The 24356-nt window shown below is 43.1% G+C and overlaps 1 protein-coding gene across 1 annotated transcript in view; it reads left to right on the top strand.

Moving 5' to 3' along the window:
• Positions 1 to 24356, top strand: part of ttc28 (tetratricopeptide repeat domain 28) — an 842907-nt gene that overhangs the window by 516722 nt on the left and 301829 nt on the right. The window contains exon 5 of the mRNA XM_070886369.1: positions 9514 to 9644. Coding sequence (XP_070742470.1) covers positions 9514 to 9644 — 131 coding nt within the window. The remainder of the gene's footprint in view (positions 1 to 9513; positions 9645 to 24356) is intronic.

Raw genomic sequence — 24356 nt, 5'->3', positions numbered from 1 at the left:
AGCTGAAAGAGACCTGAGCCATTGTAGGCACGAGTCGAAAGATGTCAATCCAATGCAGAGCAGCAATCAACAAAGCCAATTAAGTTTTACTGAAACTCAAAAAGTCATCATCATAGGCAATCCACTCTAAAAGTGAGTTCTCAGGTGACTGTACAGTTCAATACGGGAATTATAGTCTCAGTCACAGGTGGGATAGACAGTGGTTGAAGGAAAGGGTGGGTGGGGAGTCTGGTTTGCCGCACGCTCCTTCCGCTGCCTGCGCTTGTTTTCTGCATGCTCTCGGCGACGAGACTCGAGGTGCTCAGCGCCCTCCCGGATGCTCTTCCTTCACTTAGGGCGGTCTTTGGCCAGGACTCCCAGGTGTCGGTGGGGATGTTGCATTTTATCAAGGTTCCCTGTGGTAGTCGCCGTGCAACGGCCACCCCCACGTTAAAAGAATTCATGCACAGGCATCTTCCACCCTTCAAACAAAGTTCGGGACCTGGAACGTCATGGACAACTCCAACTCAAAAAGTAACATCATAGTCAGCATAGTATCCTTTAGGTAAACAAAAACCTAAGACCTAGGGCTAAATAGTCTAAAGAGATCTAAGGAGATAAAATAAACTAAGTGAGGAAACCAGTGTTAAGCGGATTCAATTTGCATTCAATAAGTATCTGCTACACACAAAAATATTCAGAGCAATAATTACTAATTCATTTCAAACCAAACTAATCCATGAACCAATTAATACTCGACCTCAAGTAACTCTATTAGTTCTCGATGTAAATTATTGCTGATTAATAAAGATTAGAGATGGGCAAACAGGCAATGTGTCGGGACTATGATATGTGGGGGTTTGTGGACAGCGAAGCTGTCCCAGATTTCCACATCTGCAGGAAATGCCTCGGCCTTGAGTCGCTCCAGCAGCTGGAGTGCATGTTAGCGACCCTCCATCACACCTACAGACCACTAATAGTGGAAGGGAAGTGAAGGATGAAATATGTGGACAAATCTATGAAATGAGTAAAAGATGTAGAATAATAATCATGGGAGATTTCAACTACCCCAAAATAAACTGGCAAGGAAAGGTAGGGAAAAGGGAATGGAGTTTTTGTGTTCAAGACTCCTTTCTTCCCCAGTACGTAAGAATCCTGACAACAGAGGAATCACTAATAGATCTAAGTAATGGGAAATGAACTAGAGCAGATAAGAGAAGTAATCATAGGGGAATATCTCGGCAATAGCGATCATAACATAATAAGGTTTAAACTAATGATTACGAAACACATAAGTAAGACAAAGACCTAAGTAATAGATTGGAGAAAAAAACTAATTTTGAGGGGATGACAGTGGAACTAGTGAAGGTAAACTGGGAGAAAAATGACAGACAAAGAGAGAACAGCAATGGGAAATATTTAAAAAGGTGATTAATAGAGTTCAGGAGAAATATATTCTGCTAAAAACAAGATGAAAACTAGCCAAGACTGAGACATGGATGACTAAAGAGATAACGATAACTTTGAAACTAAAGAAAATGGCATACACAACGACATAGACAATAAAGGAGAGGATGACAAAAGGGAATGCGATGAGGTTAGGAAAGAAGTCATAAAAACAATTGGGAGAGCAAAAGGAACTACAAAATTAAATTATCACAGAATAGAAATAGAAATAGTAAAGTATTCTACAGGCACATAAATAACAAGTAAAATCAGGCTTGGGATAGGGCCACTAAAGAATGCACAAGATAAATTCACAGGTAAAGACAGCGAAATCGCAGAAGTATTGAATCATTACTTTGCCTCCGTATTTACTCAGGAAACTGACTAGGTGGGCATGACATTAGAATAAAAGATCAAAAAAGGTATAAATGCATTTAAGAGAAAAAGGGGGAGATAATTGATAAAACGAATCAAACTTAGAGAGGCTAAAACCCCTGGTCTGGATAGATTGTATCCACGCATATTAAAAGAAGTTAGGGAAGAGACATAGGGCCCAAATGTCCCCAGGAGTTGCTCCATTTTTTTTGGAGCAACTTGATTTTTTTGGAGTATCTTTTTAGTTGCAATTCTGGCCATTTAATTTGCGCAAGTGTAAGTGAGTTAGTTAGTTTTTTTTTTAGTTTAGGTTTTTTTTCAAAAGGGGGCGTTACCAGCCACTTACGCCTGTTTTGGCCATTTAAGCAAATTTAGCCAGCTAAAAGTTACACCAAACTAACTTAGGCCAGCATAAGTGGGCACTCTTGTACATTCAGACAAACCTTGCGGTGACTTAAGAAATCAGCGCAGGCAGCCAGAGATGGCGGCGGGAAGGGGACCTTGCAATGCACTAAACACCTTTACAACAACATCAAAGAAGCATAAATACATTTAAAGCACCAAGCACTAAACAAAGCAGTACATTTGCACCAAGCACTAAACAAAGCACAAAAAGTAATACGCAATTAATTAACACCTAAAGTACCAAGACCAAAGTAATAAGCAATCAATCAATAAATAACAAATAAAAAAAAAAAGGAACCCTGCACCTAAAGCACCAAGACCAAAGTAATAAGCAATCAATCAATCAGTAAATAACAAATTAAAAAATAGAAGTCCTACCTTAGAGAACGCAGCAGGCCGCCGATGAGGGAGCCCATTCGGCCAGGGCTAGGGACGGTGTGCTTCGGGCCCCTCCCACACAGCCTGCAACACACACTCAGATTTGGCCTGCTAGGAGCTATTGCACATGTGCGCAGACTCTAGCATGCATGTGCAGAGGTCCAGCACTGTTTTCAGCGCTGAGACCTGGCTCCACCCCCAATCCACTGGGTCACGCTATGCCACCACCGAGGAGAGGCTGGGGAGTGGCCAGAATCGGGAGGAAGATCTTTGGCGCGCTTGGAGGCGGACAAAAACGGCGCACCTCGGGTGAGGGGGCCAGAAAAAGGGGTTGGGGAAATTTGAGCCCATAGGCACTATTACATACATATAGAAAACAATTCACTATTACATAAATATAAAAATTAATTCGAAAAAGAAATGGTGTCCAAGGACTGTCAGACAGCTAATGTGATTCCGATATTTGAAAAGGGAGATAGAACAAGTCCAGGGAACTATCGATCAATTAGCTTAACGTCGGTGGTAGCAACGATAATGGAATCTTTACCAAAAGATGTAATAGAAAAACATCTAGAAACTGAAAATATAATAATGAGTAGTCAGCATAGATTTCAAAAGGGAAGGTCGTGCTTGACCAACTTTAATGAATTCTTTGAAGAAGTAACCGAAAGAGTAGACAAGAGGCAATGCAGTAGAGGTAATATAGTTGGATTTTCAAAAGGTCTTCGATATGGCACTACATAGTAGACGCATGAATAAGATCAGAGCTTATTTTTTTTATTACATAAGAACATAAGAATTATGAACAGGAGTAGGCCATCTAGCCCCTCGAGCCTGCTCTGCCATTCAACAAGATCATGGCTGGTCTGGCCGTGGACTCAGCTCCACTTACCCGCCCGCTCCCCGTAACCCTTAATTCCCTTATTGGTTAAAAATCTATCTCTCTGTGATTTGAATACATTCAATGAGCTAGCCTCAACTGCTTCCCTGGGCAGAGAATTCCACAGATTCACAACCCTCTGGGAGAAGAAATTCCTTCTCAACTCGGTTTTAAATTAGCTCCCCCGTATTTTGAGGCTGTGCCCCCTAGTTCTCGTCTCCCCGACCAGTGGAAACAACCTCTCTGCCTCTATCTTGTCTATCCCTTTCATTATTTTTAATGTTTCTGGGATGTGGATGTCACTGGCAAGGCCAGCATTAATTGCCTTTCCCTAATTGTCCTTGAGAAGGTGGCGGTGCGCCTCCTTCTTGAACTGCTGCAGTCCTTGTGGTGAAGGTACTCCTGATATTCGGGAGGGAGTTCCAGGACTTTGCCCACGACCGTGAAGGAACAGCGGTATATTTCCAAGTCAGGATGGTGTGTGACTTAGAGGGGAGCTTGGAGGTAGTGATGTTCCCATGCACCTGCTGCTCTTGTCCTTCGAGGTGGTAGAAGTCGTGGGTTTGGGAGATGCTGCCAAAGAAGCCGTGGTGAGTTGCTGCAGTGCATCTTACAGATGGTACACACTGCAGCCACGATACGCCGGTGGTGGAGGGAGTGACTGTTTAAGGTGGTGGATGGGGTGCCAATCAAGCGGGCTGCTTTGTCCTGGAGCCAGGGGACAGGAAGTAGAATGGATAGCAAACTGGCTACAAAATAGAACACAGAGTAGGGTTTAAAGGTAGCTACTCAGACTTGCAAAAGCTGGGAAGTGCTGTTCCACAGGGATTGTTGCTGGGACTGCTGTTGTTCACAATTTACATTAATAATTTGGATTCTCGAATCGTAAGTACAATTTCAAAATTTGCAGATGACTCCAAAGTGGATGGTGTCGTTAATAACGAGGAAGAATGCAGGGAGAAAATAAGCTTGCAGAATGGGCGTGTAATTGGGAAATTAATTTCAACATAGGTAAATGTGAGGTGGTGCATTTTGGGAGGAAGAATGAGGAAGCCACATACTGCTTGGATAATATAAGATTTTAAATGGGGTAGAGGAGCAAAGGAATCAAGGGTACAAATCACAAAGTAGCAATGCAGGTTAATAAGGCCATAAAAAATGCAAACCAAGCATATTTCTAGAGGGATAGAATTGAAAAGCAGAGAAGATATGTTGAAGTTGTATCGAACCAAGGTTAAACTACACTTGGGAGTACGGTGCACATTTCTGGTCTCCATATTATAAAAAGAATATCATCATCATCATCATCATTATAGGCAGTCCCTCTGAATCGAGGAAGACTTGCTTCCACTCCTGAAGTGAGTTCTTTGGTGGCTGAACAGTCCAATACGAGAGCCACAGACTCTGTCACAGGTGGGACAGGTCGTCGTTGAGGGAAGGGGTGGGTGGGACTGGTTTGCTGCACGCTCTTTCCGCAACCTGCGCTTCATTTCTGCACACTCTTGGCGATGAGACTCGAGGTGCTCAGCGCCCTCCTGGATGCACTTCCTCCACTTAGAGCGGTCTTTGACCAAGGACACCCAGGTGTCAGTGGGGATGTCGCACTTTATCAGGGAGGCTTTGAGGGTGTCCTTGTAGCGTTTCCGCTGCCCACCTTTGGCTCGTTTGCGTGAAGGAGCTCCGAGTAAAGAATATAGAGGCATTGAAGAAGATGCAAAAAAGAGCACATGAAGGAGAAAGGAATAGAAGGATATGTTGATGGAGTTAGATGAAGGAAGGTGGGAGGAGGCTCATGTGCCAAATGGCCTGTTTCTGTGCTGTACACTCGATGTACGTAGCTAAAACAGTTGAATATAAGTCAGAGGAAGCCGTGATCAAACAGTACAGTGCTTTTGATAAGTGTGCGCACTAGGTCCGTGCAGCAGAACAGGTCTCCAGTCGTCCTGGTTAACCCTTGCCACTGGATAAAGGCCGAGCTCTGTCGAGCCTGTGTAGTGGCTGATGTGTGACGGTCACCACACCTTAAAATAAAATGCACGCACATGCATCTTCCACCCTCTTAATTGGAGTTCAGGACTGGAACATCAGATCCTTCATTGAAACATCTGTGAACTCTTGTGGAAGCAAGTCATCCTCATTCAAGGGACCGCCTATGATGATGATGATGCTTTTGTAAGATCATATGTTGAATACTTGAGTCCTGAGACACAAAGGAGACATTGAAGGGCTGAATGCAGTGCAGAAAAGAACCCTAGTGTTGGAATATGAGGAAAGACTGGAGGAACTTGGGCTTTTTCAGTCTGGAAAGGAAGCATCTTGTCGAGGTGTAGTAAATGGTTAAGTGTATGGAAGCGGTAATACTTGAAATTAAATTTCAAGAGTAGGATAGAGGAATACAAGTTCAAACTGGTTAAAAAAAAAAATTTGGACTGACAGCAAGAAATTCTTCTTTGCACAAAGCTCACCACATGGCAGAGACTCCCAGACAGAGCAGTGGAGGCAACGACACGGGAATTGTTTAAGAAACAAATGGGTACTGGAATGAGGAAAGACTGTAAGGTGCTTCTGAATGGACCAATGGCCTTCTTCATTTTTAATTATCTTGTGAAACTTTGCAGTAATTTTTAATGTTAAATAATCCATTTTGTTTAGATTTTTTTACAGAGTTGTGTATTTTTTATATCTTTTTGTAATAAATATATTTTTAGTTATAAGTGAAGAAGGAAATTTGCAGTTAAAAAAAGTGAAATTATTTGAGCAATTTGGTGAGTTTTGTGCTACTTGTTATTTTGTGAATGGTACCTTGTTCCTTGTTGGCCCATTTTGCTTTTTGATTTGTTCACATTTTGTCAATTAGACATTTGCTAAATTAACAGATAAGTGCTTATTTCAGCCAATAATTTCTATCCAACAGACATAACATTTTGAGATGTGACACCCTGAAATGTGTCACTTCTGAGATGTGATGCTTTTGAAATGTGTGATAGATGACACCCAACTTCTAATTAAATAGTTCTGCAGGAATTCAGGTTTAATCACTTATCATAAATAGTGTTGACCCACGAGAGTTAATAGCCTGTTCAAGTATGTTGTGGACTAACTCATTAACCGCATTACCTCTGACAGGATCATCTATTGAATTTTTAATATTCATAGGTTTTAAAATCTTACACATTTTATTGCCTGGCTTAATAACATTTGCATTCTCAACATAATGTTGCAGTAATGATTTCATGGTGTGCATTTCCACCTTGCTCTTTACATTGTTGGTAAATGAGTTAACACGACAAGGGCAGCAACACAATTTCACAAAATTATGAATTTCTGCTCACTCATTGGCTTGGTGGGTGAAGGCATAGCCCAGCATAACACTTGGCAAAACAGATCAGAAAGTCTCGGGTTCAATTCCAAGCTCCATTTCTGCAATTAAGCAACCATGGTCAATAAATAAAATAAGAGATGGTGTGAAGCTAAAAGAAAAGGCATACACAAATGCAAGGAAAAGTGATGACCAGCAGACTGAGAGAGCTGTAAAAAGCATCAGAGAGATACAAAGAAAGTAATGTGCTGCAAAAAGCGAATATGAAAAACTTTCAAGGAATATCAAAGCTAACCGTCAATGGGACTGAAATTGCCCCCTTCTTTAAGGCCTGTTATACCTCTCCAAGGCAGTAATGGGGCCTTTCCACCCAGGGGCAGGCAGAGGGTGCAACCCGTCCGCAATTGCCCCGGAGCCAGGGTGGCAGAATCGGGTTTCTGCCGTGCCCTGTTTTTCCCGCCGTGCCGGCACCGACCCCTTTTGTGCCCTGCGGGGGAAATTGCCCCGCGGGAGCGCAGTCGGTACCCCCGCCCTTAAAGGGGAGGGCGCACCGCCAAGGTCGCCATTTTATTTAAATCGTCGAAGCCGTTGGTTCGGCCGGGCCGCCAACAGGCATCCCGGCACGCCGCCTTGGGTGCCAGGCTGCAGGCCGAGCCGAACCTCTCCCTGATGGCCCAGTGGGCGCCACAGAGGCCTCAGTAGGCCTCGCAGTGTCTTGCCCCTTTAAGTGAAGGGCTGGGACATTGCGACACATCAGCGCAAAATCGCGCCGACATCATCAGCGCCACATTGACCACGCTGATGGACACCGTGCGGATACCGCCCCTCCACTGCCTCCAACAGCGCCCGAAAGCGCGCGGTTTCTTGAACTAACAGCCGAATTTCCTGGCTCTTCTCTCCGCCTCCCACCGTGCGGTAATAATTCGAATTATCCTCCCGAACCAGGGCAGAGGGCAAATATATTTGGAGAAGGAGAATGGTGAAGTGAATGTGGGCCCATTAAAGATAAAGGCAGGTGAGTCTAGAATGGATAATAAGGAAATGACAATCTTGTTAAAGAGCAAGAGGAAAAATACCACTGGTACAAGAGAACCTAAAAATAAATCGAGAGAGGAACTCAGTCGATTTGATATAAATAAAAATAAAAAAAATTCCAATGTACACAATGATGGGATTTAAGATAGAAAAATCTCGAGGACTTGATGGTTTCCACCCCAGGGTATTAAAACAAATAGGGAAGGAAATTGCAGATGTGTTGCTCATAACTTTCCAAAGCTCTCGAGATTCGGGGATTGTGCCTATAGATTGGAAAATTACAAATGTCACTCCATTATTTAAGAAGAGATGGAGACAGCAACCAGGAAACTACAGACCAATCAGTTTAACATCAGCTGTGAGGAATTTCTGGAATCTATAATCAGGGACAGAATGACTGAACACTTGGACTAATATGAGCTGATGAAAGAGAATCGGCATGGATTTGTGAAGGGTAGGTTATGCCTGATGAATCTAGTTGAAATTTGGAGGGCTCACTAACATGGTGGATAGGCGAGTGTCTATAGATATTGTCTATATGCATTAAGGTATGAGAGATTATTAACAAAAATAAAAGTTCATGGTATTGGAGGAAACCTTGTGACACGGATTGATAATTGCTTGGAAGATAGGGATAAAGAGAATGTATCCTGATTGGCGGGACAACTGTTGTTCCCCATAGATCTGTACAGGGACCTCAGCTTTCCCCCATATATATCAGTGACTTGGATGAAGGAATATAGTTTTATATTCAAGTTTGCAGATGGCACTAAATTACAAGGCACAGTAAGTTGTGGAGCTGGGAGTAGGAAAGACCGACTAAGTGAGCGGGCCAAACGAGTTCAATGTGAGGAAGTGCGAGGTCATCCACTTTGAATCCAAGAAAGACGAATCAAAATATTTTATTAATTGTGAGAGACGAGAAACTGTAGAGGAACAAAGGGATTTGGTTGTCCATGTACACAAGTCACTAAAAATTAGTTCATAGTTGCAAAAAGTAATCAAAAAGGAATGTTAACCTTTATCTCCAGGGGGCTAGAATGCAAAGGGGAGGAAGAGGTACTTCACTTGTATAAAGGCTTGGTCAGACCCCACCTGGAATAGTGCATTGAGTTTTGGGCACCGTGCCTGAGGAAGGATATGTTGGCCTTGGAGGGGGCGCCAGAATAATAGTGAGGCTTATGCCTTCACTTCTGAGGACAGGTTGCATAAATTTGGCTTTTATTCCCTTCCATTTAGAAAGTTGAGGGGTGAGATTTTTTAAATGATGAAGGGATTTGATCGGGTAGATGCAGAGAGCCAGGCATCCTGCTTCGGATAGTTATGTAGTGGCACATGGTAGAATGTGTGTGTCGGTAGGTTTTGGGCGAGAACAAGGGTTGGCTCAACTGTGATATCTTCCATGGTCAAATAGCCTGTCAACACTTGCAATCTAAACTCATTCATGAAATCAGTCACTACCGTAGGTTGCCCAGCGTCTGGGGGACTGTGTCTAAAGGTGTGTCATACCTTCAGGAGACGAGGATCGAAAATTGGGGAAAATAACATTTTTATAGCATTAATTTCTGTAGTTATTTCCTTTAAACTAGCAGTTTGAGAAATCATAGTTGATGGAGATAAATAAAGTTCTTCAATTGGTCTATTGTATTAAAAAAATGGAGCTAAGATTTTTTCGTTCCTCCTCCCCTTTGCTCAGGTGACCATACGGGCGAGTGCCGAGCCCATGGAAATCTGGGATCGGCATTCTTCTCCAGCGGCAACTACCGAGAGGCGCTAAACAACCACCGTCTCCAGCTAGTGCTGGCCATGAAGCTAAAAGATCGTGAGGTGGGTAATTCACATAATCGCTTTTATTACAACAGTCACAGATTCAGTTGAGTGGATATTAATAGAACATGATGTCAGCAGGTGATGCAATGTTCTCTCAATCAGAAAGATACCTCTTTTGATTGTATGTCTGTCTGCACTGTTGGGTCCCCTCTATTGGACAAAAGAAGAACCCTGGTTTCTAGTTGCAAGGTACGTCATGCACTCCGTAAAATCTGATCAGTGCTTTGTTAAAGAGTCTCCACTCCACTGTTGCTGAAAACTGTTTCTTATCCAGGTTTGAGAAGATTTTCAAAGGTTGCAGAATCTTGGCCTCTGTGATGAATATGGAGTTTGGTAATTTTCTTATAATAGGGAAGTCGATACATTTTATTGGCCTGGATTTTGCGCGCTCGATGACTGCGTCTGCGCATCAACAGACCACCTCAAAATGCTTCATAACTAGTGAAGTCTCTGTTGTGATAGAGGCAAAGGGTTGAGCCATTTTTGCACATAGCAAGTTCCCACAAGCAACATATGAAATGAATGATTAGTTAACCTGGGTTTTTCTTTTGGTGGTGTTGGTTGAGGGATAAATTTCAGATAGTGTCATACCTGAACAGGCTGGTAGGGTCTCAGTTTAACATCTCACCCGAAATACACCACCTCTGATGAGGTATGACTCCCTCAGTATTACACTGAAGTGTCAGCCTAAATTACTGTTCCAAGTGAGACTTGAATCCTCAATCTTTTGATACCTGGTTAGGCGGGAATGTCCTGAATTATAGACCTTAAGTTTCAAAGGGTGCTAGAGATTTCTCTGACAAGAAAATAATATTGTATTTCACATCCTATGGCTTTTTTTCCAAATATGTGTTTGATTGGCAATTCTATCGGAGTTGGAGAATCACATGGTTTAGCTCCTTGTTCTGGATAATCTTCAAAGGAATTTGTGGCAATATCTTGGGCTGTATTGTTCTGAATCAGAAATCCTTCTGAAGCCAACAGCAATATGTTGACCAGAGGCTCCGTGGTAGCAAATAACCAAGTCAGACATAATGTTGCGTGTCAGTGCAGGAGACAAGCTTTTGCTTTTAATATTCTGAGGAGAATAGTGAAGTCTGTAATTATTGTAAATGCATTTTAATATTGTTCATTTGTCTGTTTGCACTTCAATACGTGATTAGTAATTTGTAGCATAAGGCATGGCCTGATGGTATTTGTTCTTCCACTGAACTTGAAGAAGTCACATGGTGGCATGCGATATATGTAATAAACTGGAACACCATTACAAAGATATTGGCAAGTAAACAAAACATTGCAGGTTGTAATTAGCACCGACTTGGTCATGGGAATGGTCTGTAACGTTGAACTCGATGAAAATACCTGGTGTAAAAACTCAAAAATGTAACAACTTATTAGCTTTATCTTCGGATTTTTAAATACTACTGTTATAAATAAATGAAAACAATGGAAACTAATTTTCCCAGGAAAAAGAAAAACCTCTCCTGAATATCCTAATTTAATGTAACTAGTTGCAACAGGAACACTTTTTTGATTCAAAGATTTGCAATAGCTTATGAAAACATTGTTACGCAAATCTGTGAGATTTATAAAGATGCATGCTATACGAAGCATAACAATTTTTCCGTTTTGACTGTTTATCGTGATAGTTCAGTGAGATGACATATTTCATGCAACTTGGGAACCTATGGACCAGTCAGAGGTAAATGTGGAGTTGTGAGGGTTCATTCCCTCTAACTGTTTGCATGATCAGAAAGTGGATTCCATCCTGTGGTAATATATGAAGTTGTGGTGTGTTTTATTTTGGTACATTTATAATTGATTTGCAGAATTTTCTTCACACTTTATTTCCAGGCTGTTACTACATTTCATTGAGCCCAGAGAGCTGTTAGCCTACGCTAAGGTCTCTGTCACTGCTGCATTCACGAGCTGCAGGGAATCTGGTTGGGAGTGACCCGGGACCATTAAATTTCTCATTCATCCCTCCCTCTCCTTTGACAAACCACCTTTCCTTCAGTCTGCAGCTTAGCGAGTTAGCAATCTTGGGATGTGCACTATGGTTATAAATCCCTGTCCTATTATTCACAAGTATAACACAATGAAATGTTTACACGCTGTGCCATGACACTGCACACCATTTTGTTAAGATTATACATGGGGGATTCATATGATATTAACATTCTTACTGTAAGTGTAATTCACACCCAAGTTTGGGTCCCACTCTTGACCAACACATCCAAGCTTCAGGTGGTTGGATTAATCAGCTTGAGTTGGTAGATAGGGATGGCCTTGCTGTCTCTTTTAGGCAGCAGTGTTACGATGGGCAAGAATATCTAACTGTCCTAGCCTAGGAAATGGTGACTAACTCGGTGCATTGAGAAATAAAACAGAAAAAAAGAATTCATATCTCATGGAAATATTTATACATATTCCTACCTCACGAAAGATAAAATGAATAACAATTTTTTGTACCTAGATCTGTCGTGCTTTAAGGGGGTGGGTGTGTTTTGAACTCCCATGTGAATTAGGTTAACTACAGGAAATTAATTTAGACTTCCTGGTGACATCTGTGCACCTAATTTCCTTAAAAACACACTGTCCAATGGCAAAGTATTATTGTTGGAATCCGTCCTTAGAGCTGGTTTATGTTGGACAAAACAAGGGTGCAAATATATATTTTTGGGTGAACCTAATACTCCCCAATGATGACGTAATAGATTTATAAGGTTGTTCCTGAATAGAATTCTCTCTATTTAGAGGAACATTAAATCTCACAAAGGGAGTATTTGGTTTGTATCGGTTGAAACTAATTAAGACACCAGGCACAGTGGTAATGTTATTATAAGGTGGGCTGGGTTATATCTGAGCTTCAGAAGTACCAGTGGAACATTTTAACTTATGTCATAGTTGTTGATTTTCAGGCAGGAACTGATATTTTTGTAGCTAGCGATGCTTACTTAAGTAATGTGGCATTTTCGGAAGGTCTCGGTCAAATACATTTACAATTGTAATGGAGAGTGTGATGCATTGGTGCAATTATTGAGTTTAATAGTAGTTGTAAATATAAGGGGGCCATTGACCATGTAAAATAGATCAACAGTGGTGGGTGAGATGCAGTGTTGAATACGTCACATTGCATTAACATTATGCCTCAATTTGGAGTTCAGATAGAAGTCTTATTTCATGCTCTCTTTTTGTATTCTTAAAAGCAAGATTGTTGAATTAGTGGTGATCGTTTGCAAAATAAAACACCCTGCCTTTGCCTGGTATGTTGCCACAAAGAAACTGAAAGCATCCAAAACCTAATAGTCATATTCTTAGATTTTAATAGGGCAAGATCCTGAACTATCTATTAGTGACTATAAAATGATTGCAGAGATTCCACTCCTGTTTATTTAGCTCTTTGTCCCAGTGGATGCCTTTTCCTGTTCCTAAAGAGAGCCTATTATTCAGCTAACATTTCATGGTACAAAATAAAGACTGAGCACTCCTCTCCTGAAGAGCAAAGTAGAATTGTGTTATCAGTAAAGTTTCATTTCTTAATCCAGGAAAATTCAGTGATTTGGTCAATAGAACTATGAACCGTGATTCAACTCATTTCTTCCTTGAGGTACAGTAACTCCATCTGACTCGTTGCTCAGATGATTTGGAATCGAATTGGTGTCAAATTTTGCAAATTATACCAAATAGGTGGCTACAGCTAATAATATGGAGGACTGCACTAAAATGCAATGAGAGATATACAGGCTTTCAGGGAGGGCGGATAATTGGCAAATGAAATAATATAGTGGAGCGTAAGGTGGTTCATTTTGATAGGAGGAATATGGAGGCCATTTATTCCTTGGAAGTAAGAAACTAAATAGAGTAGTGGAGCAAAGAGATCTGGTATTATAGGTACTTAAATCACTAAAAGTAGCTACACAAGTTGATAAGGCCATAAAGAGAGCAAACATAGCTAGCTACTGGGGTTCATTTCTAGAGGAATAGAATACAAAATCAAGGAGCTAATGTTAAATTAATTTAAAACCTTGGTTAGACCACACTTGGGGTATTGTGGGCAGTTCTGGTCTCCATACTACAAAAAAGATATTGAAGCATTGGGGACTATGCAGAAAGATTTACAGGGATGTTACTAGAATTGAGAGGATGCAACTATCGGGAAAAATGGAGCAGGTTGGGGCTCTTTTCTCTTGGGAAGAAAAAAAAATAAGAGGAGACCTGCCAGAGGAATTCGATAGGGTGGATGTGGATTGTTTCCACGTGTGGGTGAGTCCAGAAAAAGGGGGTCTAAATATAAGCTCGCCACGAAACAGATCAGATGTAGAATTTAGGAGGAATTTCTTTACAGAGAGAGTGGTGAACATGTGGGACTCGCTGCCACATGGAGTGTTGAAGCATTAATACATTAAAGAGGATGCTCGATACATGAGTAAGACGGGAATAGAGGGATATAGGGGCAGGGTGGGAAGAAGTAATTAGAGTGGGAGGAGGCTCGTGCGGAGCATAAACATCAGCTTGTACCAGTTGGGTTGAATGGCCTTTTTCCATGCTGCGGATTCTAAGTAATTGAGTACTCACTACTACGGAGAAAAATATTAACACACATAAAAAGAGCTAAAAAGAGCGTGTTCACTCCTGATAAGTGATTTTTTTTTAAAATGCTGATGGAGTGACTTCCTCCTCAATTCCCAATTTTCTCCTCTCTTTTTCTGAAGGTGATGAATGATGATGTTCACGTTCCCTGATGGCAGGCACCATCCAGTATCTCACCAAGTGGCCATACTTTGGATATGAACCAAGACAGTGGAGTAGATTTTGACTATTGGGCGGGTTTCGGGCCGCCCATAGCCTCAACTGGAGGCCCGGTATAGTTTTTAAGGCAGAGATAGACAGATCTTTAAGCGATAAGGCAATAAAGGGTTATGGGGAGCGGGCAGGGAAGTGGAGCTGAGTCCATGATCAGATCAGCCATGATCTTATTGAATGGTGGAGCAGGTTCGAGGGGTCAAATGGCCTATTCCTGCTCCTATTTCTTGTGTTCTTATGGGCCTTGTTTACATTGGACCAGCGGATGGAAAATGAGTGCTACCGGCTGGAAAAAGTAGATCCAGAGAAAAGGGGGAGGGGAGTCTGGTGCAGCAAGGGTCCAGATTATGTTAGTGGAGTACTCCTCCCAGCCCCAGAACAATAAATTCAAACGTTTCTGCCTGGCCCCTCTTAGACTGGACTGCCATATTACTGTGCAGAGCTTGCACGGTGAACACTCCACCCAGTCCTGTCCTAAAATGGCAGTCGGACCCCGATTTACTGATTAGAAGAGTCCACCAGCCACCCAGCAACCAGCCTTGGGGCAGATAGGGAGGGCCGCACCATCAGTGGGAATGGGGTAGCAAATAATTGCCCACTATTTTTAGGATGCTGCTGTCCTGTTTCCACTGAGTGAGAGGCCTCAACATTTCTCTGTGGGTTTGGCAGACTATTTGACTATGGGGGCATCACAGCTAAGTCCCGGTGTCATATTTTTCAGGTTGGGGGTCACAGGATAGCGCTCAGCGGAGTGAAGCCTAGCTGGTTTCATCTGCCTCCCCACCACCACCACCATCATCATCCTAGTCCAGGGACACCAGTACCTTACTGCAATGTCCCTAATGCTGCTTTGGCTGAGGTAGCTAACTCAGCCCAGGTGGTCGACCTTGGCCTCAACACCACACCAAACAATGCATTCACCTATCGGAGATGCTCATTAAAAGCATCCATGATGATGATGATGAAACTCTTTATGCAAAAGCCTGTACGGATTTTTTTCCATTGTTGTTTCTGCTGCCATGTGCTGGAAGATTAATGATTGTGATATAATCAGCTTTTGATTTCTGGGGAAATTCTGCTTCTCAATAACTGAGGAATGAACATTAATGGTTCAAGTAAAACCAGAGAGGGGCAGAGAAAAGAGCCTAAAATCTGTTAAACAGTCTGAAATTTGACATATCTGTGTACGCAGCAGATTAGTGATCACAGATGCAGATTTAAGTGTTAACCTGCGCTGGGATTCATACAATCTGTGCATCTCTCGCACTTACAGTACGGTGTTAATCAGTGCTAATCACAGCACTTTCCAATGTCACTCTGGTGTCACATCGCTGACTCTGCACGACTCTAACTCAGACCTGGAAGCCCGCGACTGGCCTTTGTATCTCCTTCTCACTTCGGCCATTAATCATACACGTTTGAAGGTGAAGCAGCATCGCAAAATACCTGAATTTGAAAAAAAAAAGCGACGAAGAATTCTCCCCCCTTTCAAAAATTCTTCATTGTTAATGGTGCTTGCCTTTATGCAATTCTTTTCCTGTTAGCATGCATTATACAGTAGTGTGTGCCAGATGCTATGAATTCTATCAACAGCCTGCTTTATTATTGGATTCAGTGCTATACCAACAGATGCTGAGGCTGGTGGGGGGTTGATGGAATAATTTCAGGATGTGTTTTTTTTTTGCGGGAGAAGGGGAGAAAAATCACAATAGAGCGCACGTCCGAGCAGTCGTCCGCTTTATGAAAGTTTTCAATCTTTAACATATGTAACTTCATAATTGCATAGTTTTGTCTTGGCACTAAATTAAAATGCACAATAACGGCCCTCCCCATATGGTTTAATTTCTCCGTGTCTCCGATGTTGCGTGACTGCAGTGGAGTACGACAGGTTTTTGTTGACCCAAGGGGTTTTTATTTCACAAGTAATTACAGTACGGTTCATAACCACAAGTCCTTATTAAGTTACAAAAATACTCCTCGAGAATTTTTTGAAGGAGAGCAATTTACTTGTTACCGCAGTTTCAAGGGATATTCTTAATTTGAAGTATAACGTTAAATGATGTGTGGTTTCATAGACTTTGGGCTTAGCGTTTGCAGAGATTAATTTGCCCATGTTTAAGGGAACTGTACAACATTTGACACACTGCTTTTAATATGGTGTAGAGTAACATGGAATATATTCTGTGCTTGAATCATAGTTTTTTCTCACGAGAAATGAACGCCAGCTTAATTGGTTGTTTTTCCCCAAAGTTTTGGTTGTGGCAGGCGGATAGGAATTGCAGGGGGAACAGGTAGGAAGTGGTAAAAGTCTTGTGTGTTTTCCAACCAGTAGTCTCTTTAAGCAATCATAACATAAAAAATGATGTAATAATGCTGACTCTTGCTGGAGTTTTGCTCCACATGCGGCAGCTGTCTCTAATCCCATTCCAATTATGTGCGACTATGTGCTGAATGGCAGCATGTTATCTGTCCACGACCCAGCCAGAACATGTTCTCATCCGTGCACTTTCCCTCCGCTCCCGAAAGCTTGGACTCTCGAGCATTTTTAAAACTGTTGCCCTAGCTGAGATCAACGAATTCAGTACCGAGCAGGTATTAATCCTGGGAGATCATTACACCACGTGAACCTTTATCCACTTGGACACAGGATGAGCTTAAGATACATGTTCAAAGCTTTTAAACTCATCAAAGATAAGGGAGAAGATTGCATTTTATACTAAATCTTGCAGTTAACTGCCTTTCAAATAACAGATTTGATGAGTCTCGTTGGTCCATTGATGCCCTTATATACAGGTATTTTATGGTATTAATATGTAAAAACATAAGAAATAGGAGCAGGAGTAGGCCATTTGACCCCTCGACCCTGCTCCGCCATTCAATAAGATCGTGGTTGATCTGATCTTGGCGTCAACTCCACTTTCCTGCCTGTTCCCCATAATCCTTGACTCCCCTGCGTTTACACTTTACCCTGAGGTAAATACGAGGGAGTTCATTTGCAGAGAGAGATTTGACCATCAGAATCCTTTTATAATGTGTGTCTGGTGATGACCATTTTAAAATGGGAAATCCTGCCATCGCTGCAACAAAATCATTTTGAGAAGTGTACACAGCCTACAACAACAACTTGCATTTGGTTATCACTTTTAAACGAACATTACAAGGTGCATCACAACTAGTATAAGGAAAACTGGTGCTAAGCCAGGAAGGCAGAGATTAGGAAGTTTGGATGGAGTTTTAACGAGATTCTGAAGGCAGAGAGAAAGAGTGGAAGACAGCTTTCAGTTGCGAGTTTCAGTATAGGACTCCGACACTTATGGTGGGAGCGAATGGAGAAGGAATAAGCTTAAGGTTTAAGGTTAGAGTCAGAGGGACAAAGCATTCAGGAGGGCATATCGGGCTAGAAGATATTGCACACATCGGGTGGGCCAAAGCCAAAGAAGGATACATAGTCAAGGATAAGTATTTTGAAATGTATGTGCTACAGGACAGTGAACTAATGTAGGTTAGTGAGAATGGTGGCGATGGGTTAGCAGGATGTAGCGCACAACAGGATACGTGCAGCAGAGAGTTGCATAAGGTAGAATTTATCAAGGGTAGAGAATGGGACTCGAGTAAAGAGAGCATTACAGTAGCCAAATCTGGAGGTGCCAAAGATGTTGATACAAATTTTACATGTCTTCTGTTGCTGTTATCATGCTCAACCCATTACTGCCCACTGTTATCAGCAGGACCCATGCCAGCTATGATCTAGAGTGCAACTTTACTGCTCAATATCTAGTTAAATGATAGCGTCGCCCAAGAATTATGACATGCTGTGGTTCAGTGGGTAGCACTCTCCAAGGTTGTGGGTTCAAGTCCCATTCCAGGAACTTAAGTACATAAATCTCTGCTAGCACTCCAGTGCAATAGTGAAGGAATTCTGCACTGTCAGAGGTGCCGTGTTTCGGATGAGATGTTAAACCAAGGCCCTGTCTGCCCTCTCAGGTGGATGTTAAAGATCCCATGGTACTATTTCAAAGAAGAGCAGGGGAGTTATCCCCAGTGTCCTGGCCAATATTTATCCCTCAATCAGCATAACAAAAACAGATTTTCTGGTCACTATTGCATTGCTGTTTGTGGGAGCTTGCTGTGGCAAATTGGCTGTCACGTTTCCCACATTACAACAGTGACTACACTTCAAAAGTACTTCATTGGCTGCAAAGCGCCTTGAGAGATCCGGTGGTCATGAAAGGCGCTGTATAGCGTCGGCGGCAGTCGGGAGCAGCGTCGAGGAGGTGCGTGGAGAGGCCTATTAAAGGCACAGCAGGGAGTCCGGGGCCCAGCGTCGGCGGCAGTCGGGAGCAGCGTCGAGGAGGTGCGTGGAGAGGCCTATTAAAGGCACAGCAGGGAGTCCGGGGCCCAGCGTCGGCGGCAGTCGGGAGCAGCGTCGAGGAGGTGCGTGGAGAGGCCTATTAAAGGCACAGCAGGGAGTCCGGGGCCCAGCGTCGGCGGCAGTCGGGAGCAGCGTCGGAGGTGCGTGGAGCGGCCTATAAAAGGCGTGACTTGTGCAGCTACAGGGAGAAGGCAAAAAAGAAGTAGAAAGAAATCAAAAGGTGACGTCACAGCCAAGAGGGTAAGTGATTGGCTGGTGATTGGTGAGTAGTTTTTCTTTTTTCTCTTCTATATCAGTGAGTAACTTTTAACATTGTTGTTGCCAATTTAAGTGTATCTAAGGGTTAAGTCATGGCAGGAGAGCTCGGTCGGGTGTTATGCTCCTCCTGTACCATGTGGGAAATCAGGGACGACACTAGTGTCCCTGACGACTATATCAGCAGGAAGTGTATCCACCTCAAGCTCCTGACGGTCCGCGTTGCGGATTTGGAGCTGAGGGTGGATTCACTCTGGAGCATCCACGATGCTGAGAATGACGTGAGTATCACGTGTAGCGAGTTGGTCGTACCGCAGGGAAAGGGTCCACAGCCAGATAGGGAATGGAAGACCAACAGAAAGAGCAGTACAAGGAAGGTAGTGCAGGAGTCCCATGTGGTCATCCCCCTGCAAAACAGATACACTGCTTTGGGTACTGTTGAGGGGGATGACTCATCAGGGGAGGGCAGCAGCAACCAAGTTCATGGCACCATGGCTGGCTCTGCTGCACAGGAGGGCAGGAAAAAGAGTGGGAGAGCAATAGTGATTGGGGATTCAATGGTGAGGGGAATAGATAGGCGTTTCTGCGGCCGCAACCGAGACTCCAGGATGGTATATTGCCTCCCTGGTGCAAGGGTCAAGGATGTCTCGGAGCGGGTGCAGGACATTCTAAAAAGGGAGGGAGAACAGCCAGTTTTCGTGGTGCACATTGGTACCAACGACATAGGTAAAAAAAAGGGATGAGGTCCTACGAAACGAATTTAAGGAGCTAGGAGCTAAATTAAAAAGTAGGACCTCAAAAGTAGTAATCTCGGGATTGCTACCAGTGCCACGTGATAGTCAGAGTAGGAATCGCAGGATAGCGCAGATGAATATGTGGCTTGAGCAGTGGTGCAGCAGGGAGGGATTCAAATTCCTGGGGCATTGGAACCGGTTCTGGGGGAGGTGGGACCAGTACAAACCGGAAGGCTGCACCTGGGCAGGACCGGAACCAATGTCCTAGGGGGAGTGTTTGCTAGTGCTGTTGGGGAGGATTTAAACTAATATGGCAGGGGGATGGGAACCAATGCAGGGAGATGGAGGGAAACAAAAAGGAGGCAAAAGCAAAAGACAGAAAGGAGATGAGGAAAAGTGGAGGGCGGAGAAACCCAAGGCAAAGAACAAAAAGGGCCATTGTACAGCAAAATTCTAAAAGGACAGAGGGTGTTAAAAAAACAAGCCTAAAGGCTTTGTGTCTTAATGCAAGGAGTATCCGCAATAAGGTGGATGAATTAACTGTGCAAATAGATGTTAACAAATATGATGTGATTGGGATTACGGAGACGTGGCTCCAGGATGATCAGGGCTGTGAACTCAACATCCAGGGGTATTCAACATTCAGGAAGGATAGAATAAAAGGAAAAGGAGGTGGAGTAGCATTGCTGGTTAAGGAGCAAATTAAGGCAATAGTTCGGAAGGACATTAGCTTGGATGATGTGGAATCTATATGGGTAGAGCTGCAGAATACCAAAGGGCAAAAAACGTTAGTGGGAATTGTGTACAGACCTCCAAACAGTAGTAGTGATGTTGGGGAGGGCATCAAACAGGAAATTAGGGGTGCGTGCAATAAAGGTGCAGCAGTTATAATGGGTGACTTTAATATGCACATAGATTGGGTTAACCAAACTGGAAGCAATACGGTGGAGGAGGATTTCCTGGGGTGCATAAGGGATGGTTTTTTAGACCAATATGTCGAGGAACCAACTAGGGGGGAGGCCATCTTAGACTGGGTGTTGTGTAATGAGAGAGGATTAATTAGCAATCTCGTTGTGCGAGGCCCCTTGGGGAAGAGTGACCATAATATGGTGGAATTCTGCATTAGGATGGAGAATGAAACAGTTAATTCAGAGACCATGGTCCAGAACTTAAAGAAGGGTAACTTTGAAGGTATGAGGCGTGAATTGGCTAGGATAGATTGGCGAATGATACTGAAAGGGTTGACTGTGGATGGGCAATGGCAGATATTTAGAGACCGCATGGATGAATTACAACAATTGTACATTCCTGTCTGGCGTAAAAATAAAAAAGGGAAGGTGGCTCAACCGTGGCTATCAAGGGAAATCAGGGATAGCATTCAAGCCAAGGAAGTGGCATACAAATTGGCCAGAAATAGCAGCGAACCCAGGGACTGGGAGAAATTTAGAACCAAGTAGAGGAGGACAAAGGGTTTGATTAGGGCAGGGAAAATGGAGTACGAGAAGAAGCTTGCAGGGAACATTAAGACGGATTGCAAAAGTTTCTATAGATATGTAAAGAGAAAAAGGTTAGTAAAGACAAACGTAGGTCCCCTGCAGTCAGAATCAGGGGAAGTCATAACGGGGAACAAAGAAATGGCGGACCAATTGAACAAGTACTTTGGTTCGGTATTCACTGAGGAGGACATAAACAACCGTCCGGATATAAAAGGGGTCGGAGGGTCTAGTAAGGAGGAGGAACTGAGGGAAATCCTTATTAGTCGGGAAATTGTGTTGGGGAAATTGATGGGATTGAAGGCCGATAAATCCCCAGGGCCTGATGGACTGCATCCCAGAGTACTTAAGGAGGTGGCCTTGGAAATAGTGGATGCATTGACAGTCATTTTCCAACATTCCATTGACTCTGGATCAGTTCCTATGGAGTGGAGGGTAGCCAATGTAACCCCACTTTTTAAAAAAGGAGGGAGAGAGAAAACAGGGAATTATAGACCGGTCAGCCTGACATCGGTCGTGGGTAAAATGATGGAATCAATTATTAAGGATGTCATAGCAGTGCATTTGGAAAGAGGTAATATGATAGGTCCAAGTCAGCATGGATTTGTGAAAGGGAAATCATGCTTGACAAATCTTCTGGAATTTTTTGAGGATGTTTCCAGTAGAGTGGACAAGGGAGAACCAGTTGATGTGGTATATTTGGACTTTCAGAAGGCTTTCGACAAGGTCCCACACAAGAGATTAATGTGCAAAGTTAAAGCACATGGGATTGGGGGTAGTGTGCTGACATGGATTGAGAACTGGTTGTCAGACAGGAAGCAAAGAGTAGGAGTAAATGGGGACTTTTCAGAATGGCAGGCAGTGATTAGTGGGGTACCGCAAGGTTCTGTGCTGGGGCCCCAGCTGTTTACACTGTACATTAATGATTTAGACGAGGGGATTAAATGTAGTATCTCCAAATTTGCGGATGACACTAAGTTGGGTGGCAGTGTGAGCTGCGAGGAGGATGCTATGAGGCTGCAGAGTGACTTGGATAGGTTAGGTGAGTGGGCAAATGCATGGCAGATGAAGTATAATGTGGATAAATGTGAGGTTATCCACTTTGGTGGTAAAAACAGAGAGACAGACTATTATCTGAATGGTGACAGATTAGAAAAAGGGGAGGTGCAAAGAGACCTGGGTGTCATGGTACATCAGTCATTGAAGGTTGGCATGCAGGTACAGCAGGCGGTTAAGAAAGCAAATGGCATGTTGGCCTTCATAGCGAGGGGATTTGAGTACAGGGGCAGGGAGGTGTTGCTACAATTGTACAGGGCCTTGGTGAGGCCACACCTGGAGTATTGTGTACAGTTTTGGTCTCCTAACCTGAGGAAGGACATTCTTGCTATTGAGGGAGTGCAGCGAAGGTTCACCAGACTGATTCCCGGGATGGTGGGACTGATCTATCAAGAAAGACTGGATCAACTGGGCTTGTATTCACTGGAGTTCAGAAGAATGAGAGGGGACCTCATAGAAACGTTTAAAATTCTGACGGGGTTAGACAGGTTAGATGCAGGAAGAATGTTCCCAATGTTGGGGAAGTCCAGAACCAGGGGACACAGTCTAAGGATAAGGGGGAAGCCATTTAGGACCGAGATGAGGAGGAATTTCTTCACCCAGAAAGTGGTGAACCTGTGGAATTCTCTACCACAGAAAGTTGTTGAGGCCAATTCACTAAATATATTCAAAAAGGAGTTAGATGAAGTCCTTACTACTAGGGGAATCAAGGGGTATGGTGAGAAAGCAGGAATGGGGTACTGAAGTTGCATGTTCAGCCATGAACTCATTGAATGGCGGTGCAGGCTAGAAGGGCCGAATGGCCTACTCCTGCACCTATTTTCTATGTTTCTATAAATGCAAGTCACTCTTTTTTACATATTCTTGTTATATGTATTGGATATGTGATCTTGTGTTGCCATGAACATAAGAAAAAGGAGTAGGCCATTTGGCCCCTCGAGTCTATTCTGCCATTCAATAAGATCACGGTTGATCTTATCATGGACTCAGCTCCACTTTCTTGCCTGTTCCCCATAACCCTTTACTCCCTTATCACTCAAAAATCTGTCTATCTCCACCTTAAATATATTCAATGACCCAGCCTCCACAGCTCTCTGGGGCAGAGAATTCCATAGATTTACTACAGCCCTCTGAGAGAAGAAATTTCTTCTCATCTCAGTTTTAAATGGATAGCCCCTTATTCTAGGACTATGTCCCCTTGTTTTAGTTTCCCCTATGAGTGGAAATATCCTCTTTGCATCCACCTTGTCAAGCCCCCTCATTATCTTTGACACGATCACCTCTCATTCTTTGAACTCCAATGTGTACAGATCCAACTTACTCAACCTATTCACATAAGTCAACCCCCTCATCTCCAGAATCAACCTAGTAAACCTTCTCTGAGCAGCCTCCAATGCAAGTATATCTTTCCTTAAATAAAGACCAAAACTGTACGCAGTACTCTAGGTGTGGCGTCACCAATACTCTGTACAGTTGTAGCAGGACTTCTCTGCTTTTATACTCTATTCCTCTTGCAATAAAGGCCAACATTCGATTTGCCTTCCTGATTACTTGCTGCACTCGCATACTAACTTTTTGTGTTTCATGCACAAGGACCCCCAGGTCCCTCCAGATTGCAGCACTTTGCAAATTTTCTCCATTTAAATAATAATTTGCTTTTCTATTATTTCTGCCAAAGTGGATAACCTCACATTTTCCCACATTATACTCCATCTGCCAAATTTTTGCCCACTCACAGCCTGTCTATATCCCTTTGCAGATTTTTTGTGTCCTCCTCACAATTTGCTTTCCCACCTATCATCAGTAAACTTGCCCATATTACACTCAGTCCCTTCATCCAAGTTATTAATATCGATTGTAAATAGTTGAGGGCCTAGCACTGATCCCTGCGGCACCCCACTAGTCACTGTTTGCCAATCAGAAAATGACCCATTTATCCCAACTCTCTGCTTTCTGTTAGTTAACCAATTCTCTATCCATGCTAATATATTAC

This window comes from Pristiophorus japonicus, chromosome 8, assembly GCF_044704955.1.
Source record: "Pristiophorus japonicus isolate sPriJap1 chromosome 8, sPriJap1.hap1, whole genome shotgun sequence".
Classification (NCBI taxonomy): domain Eukaryota; kingdom Metazoa; phylum Chordata; class Chondrichthyes; family Pristiophoridae; genus Pristiophorus; species Pristiophorus japonicus.
The sequence above is the reverse complement of the archived record's forward strand: the minus strand, read 5'-3'. Positions and strand labels throughout refer to the sequence as shown.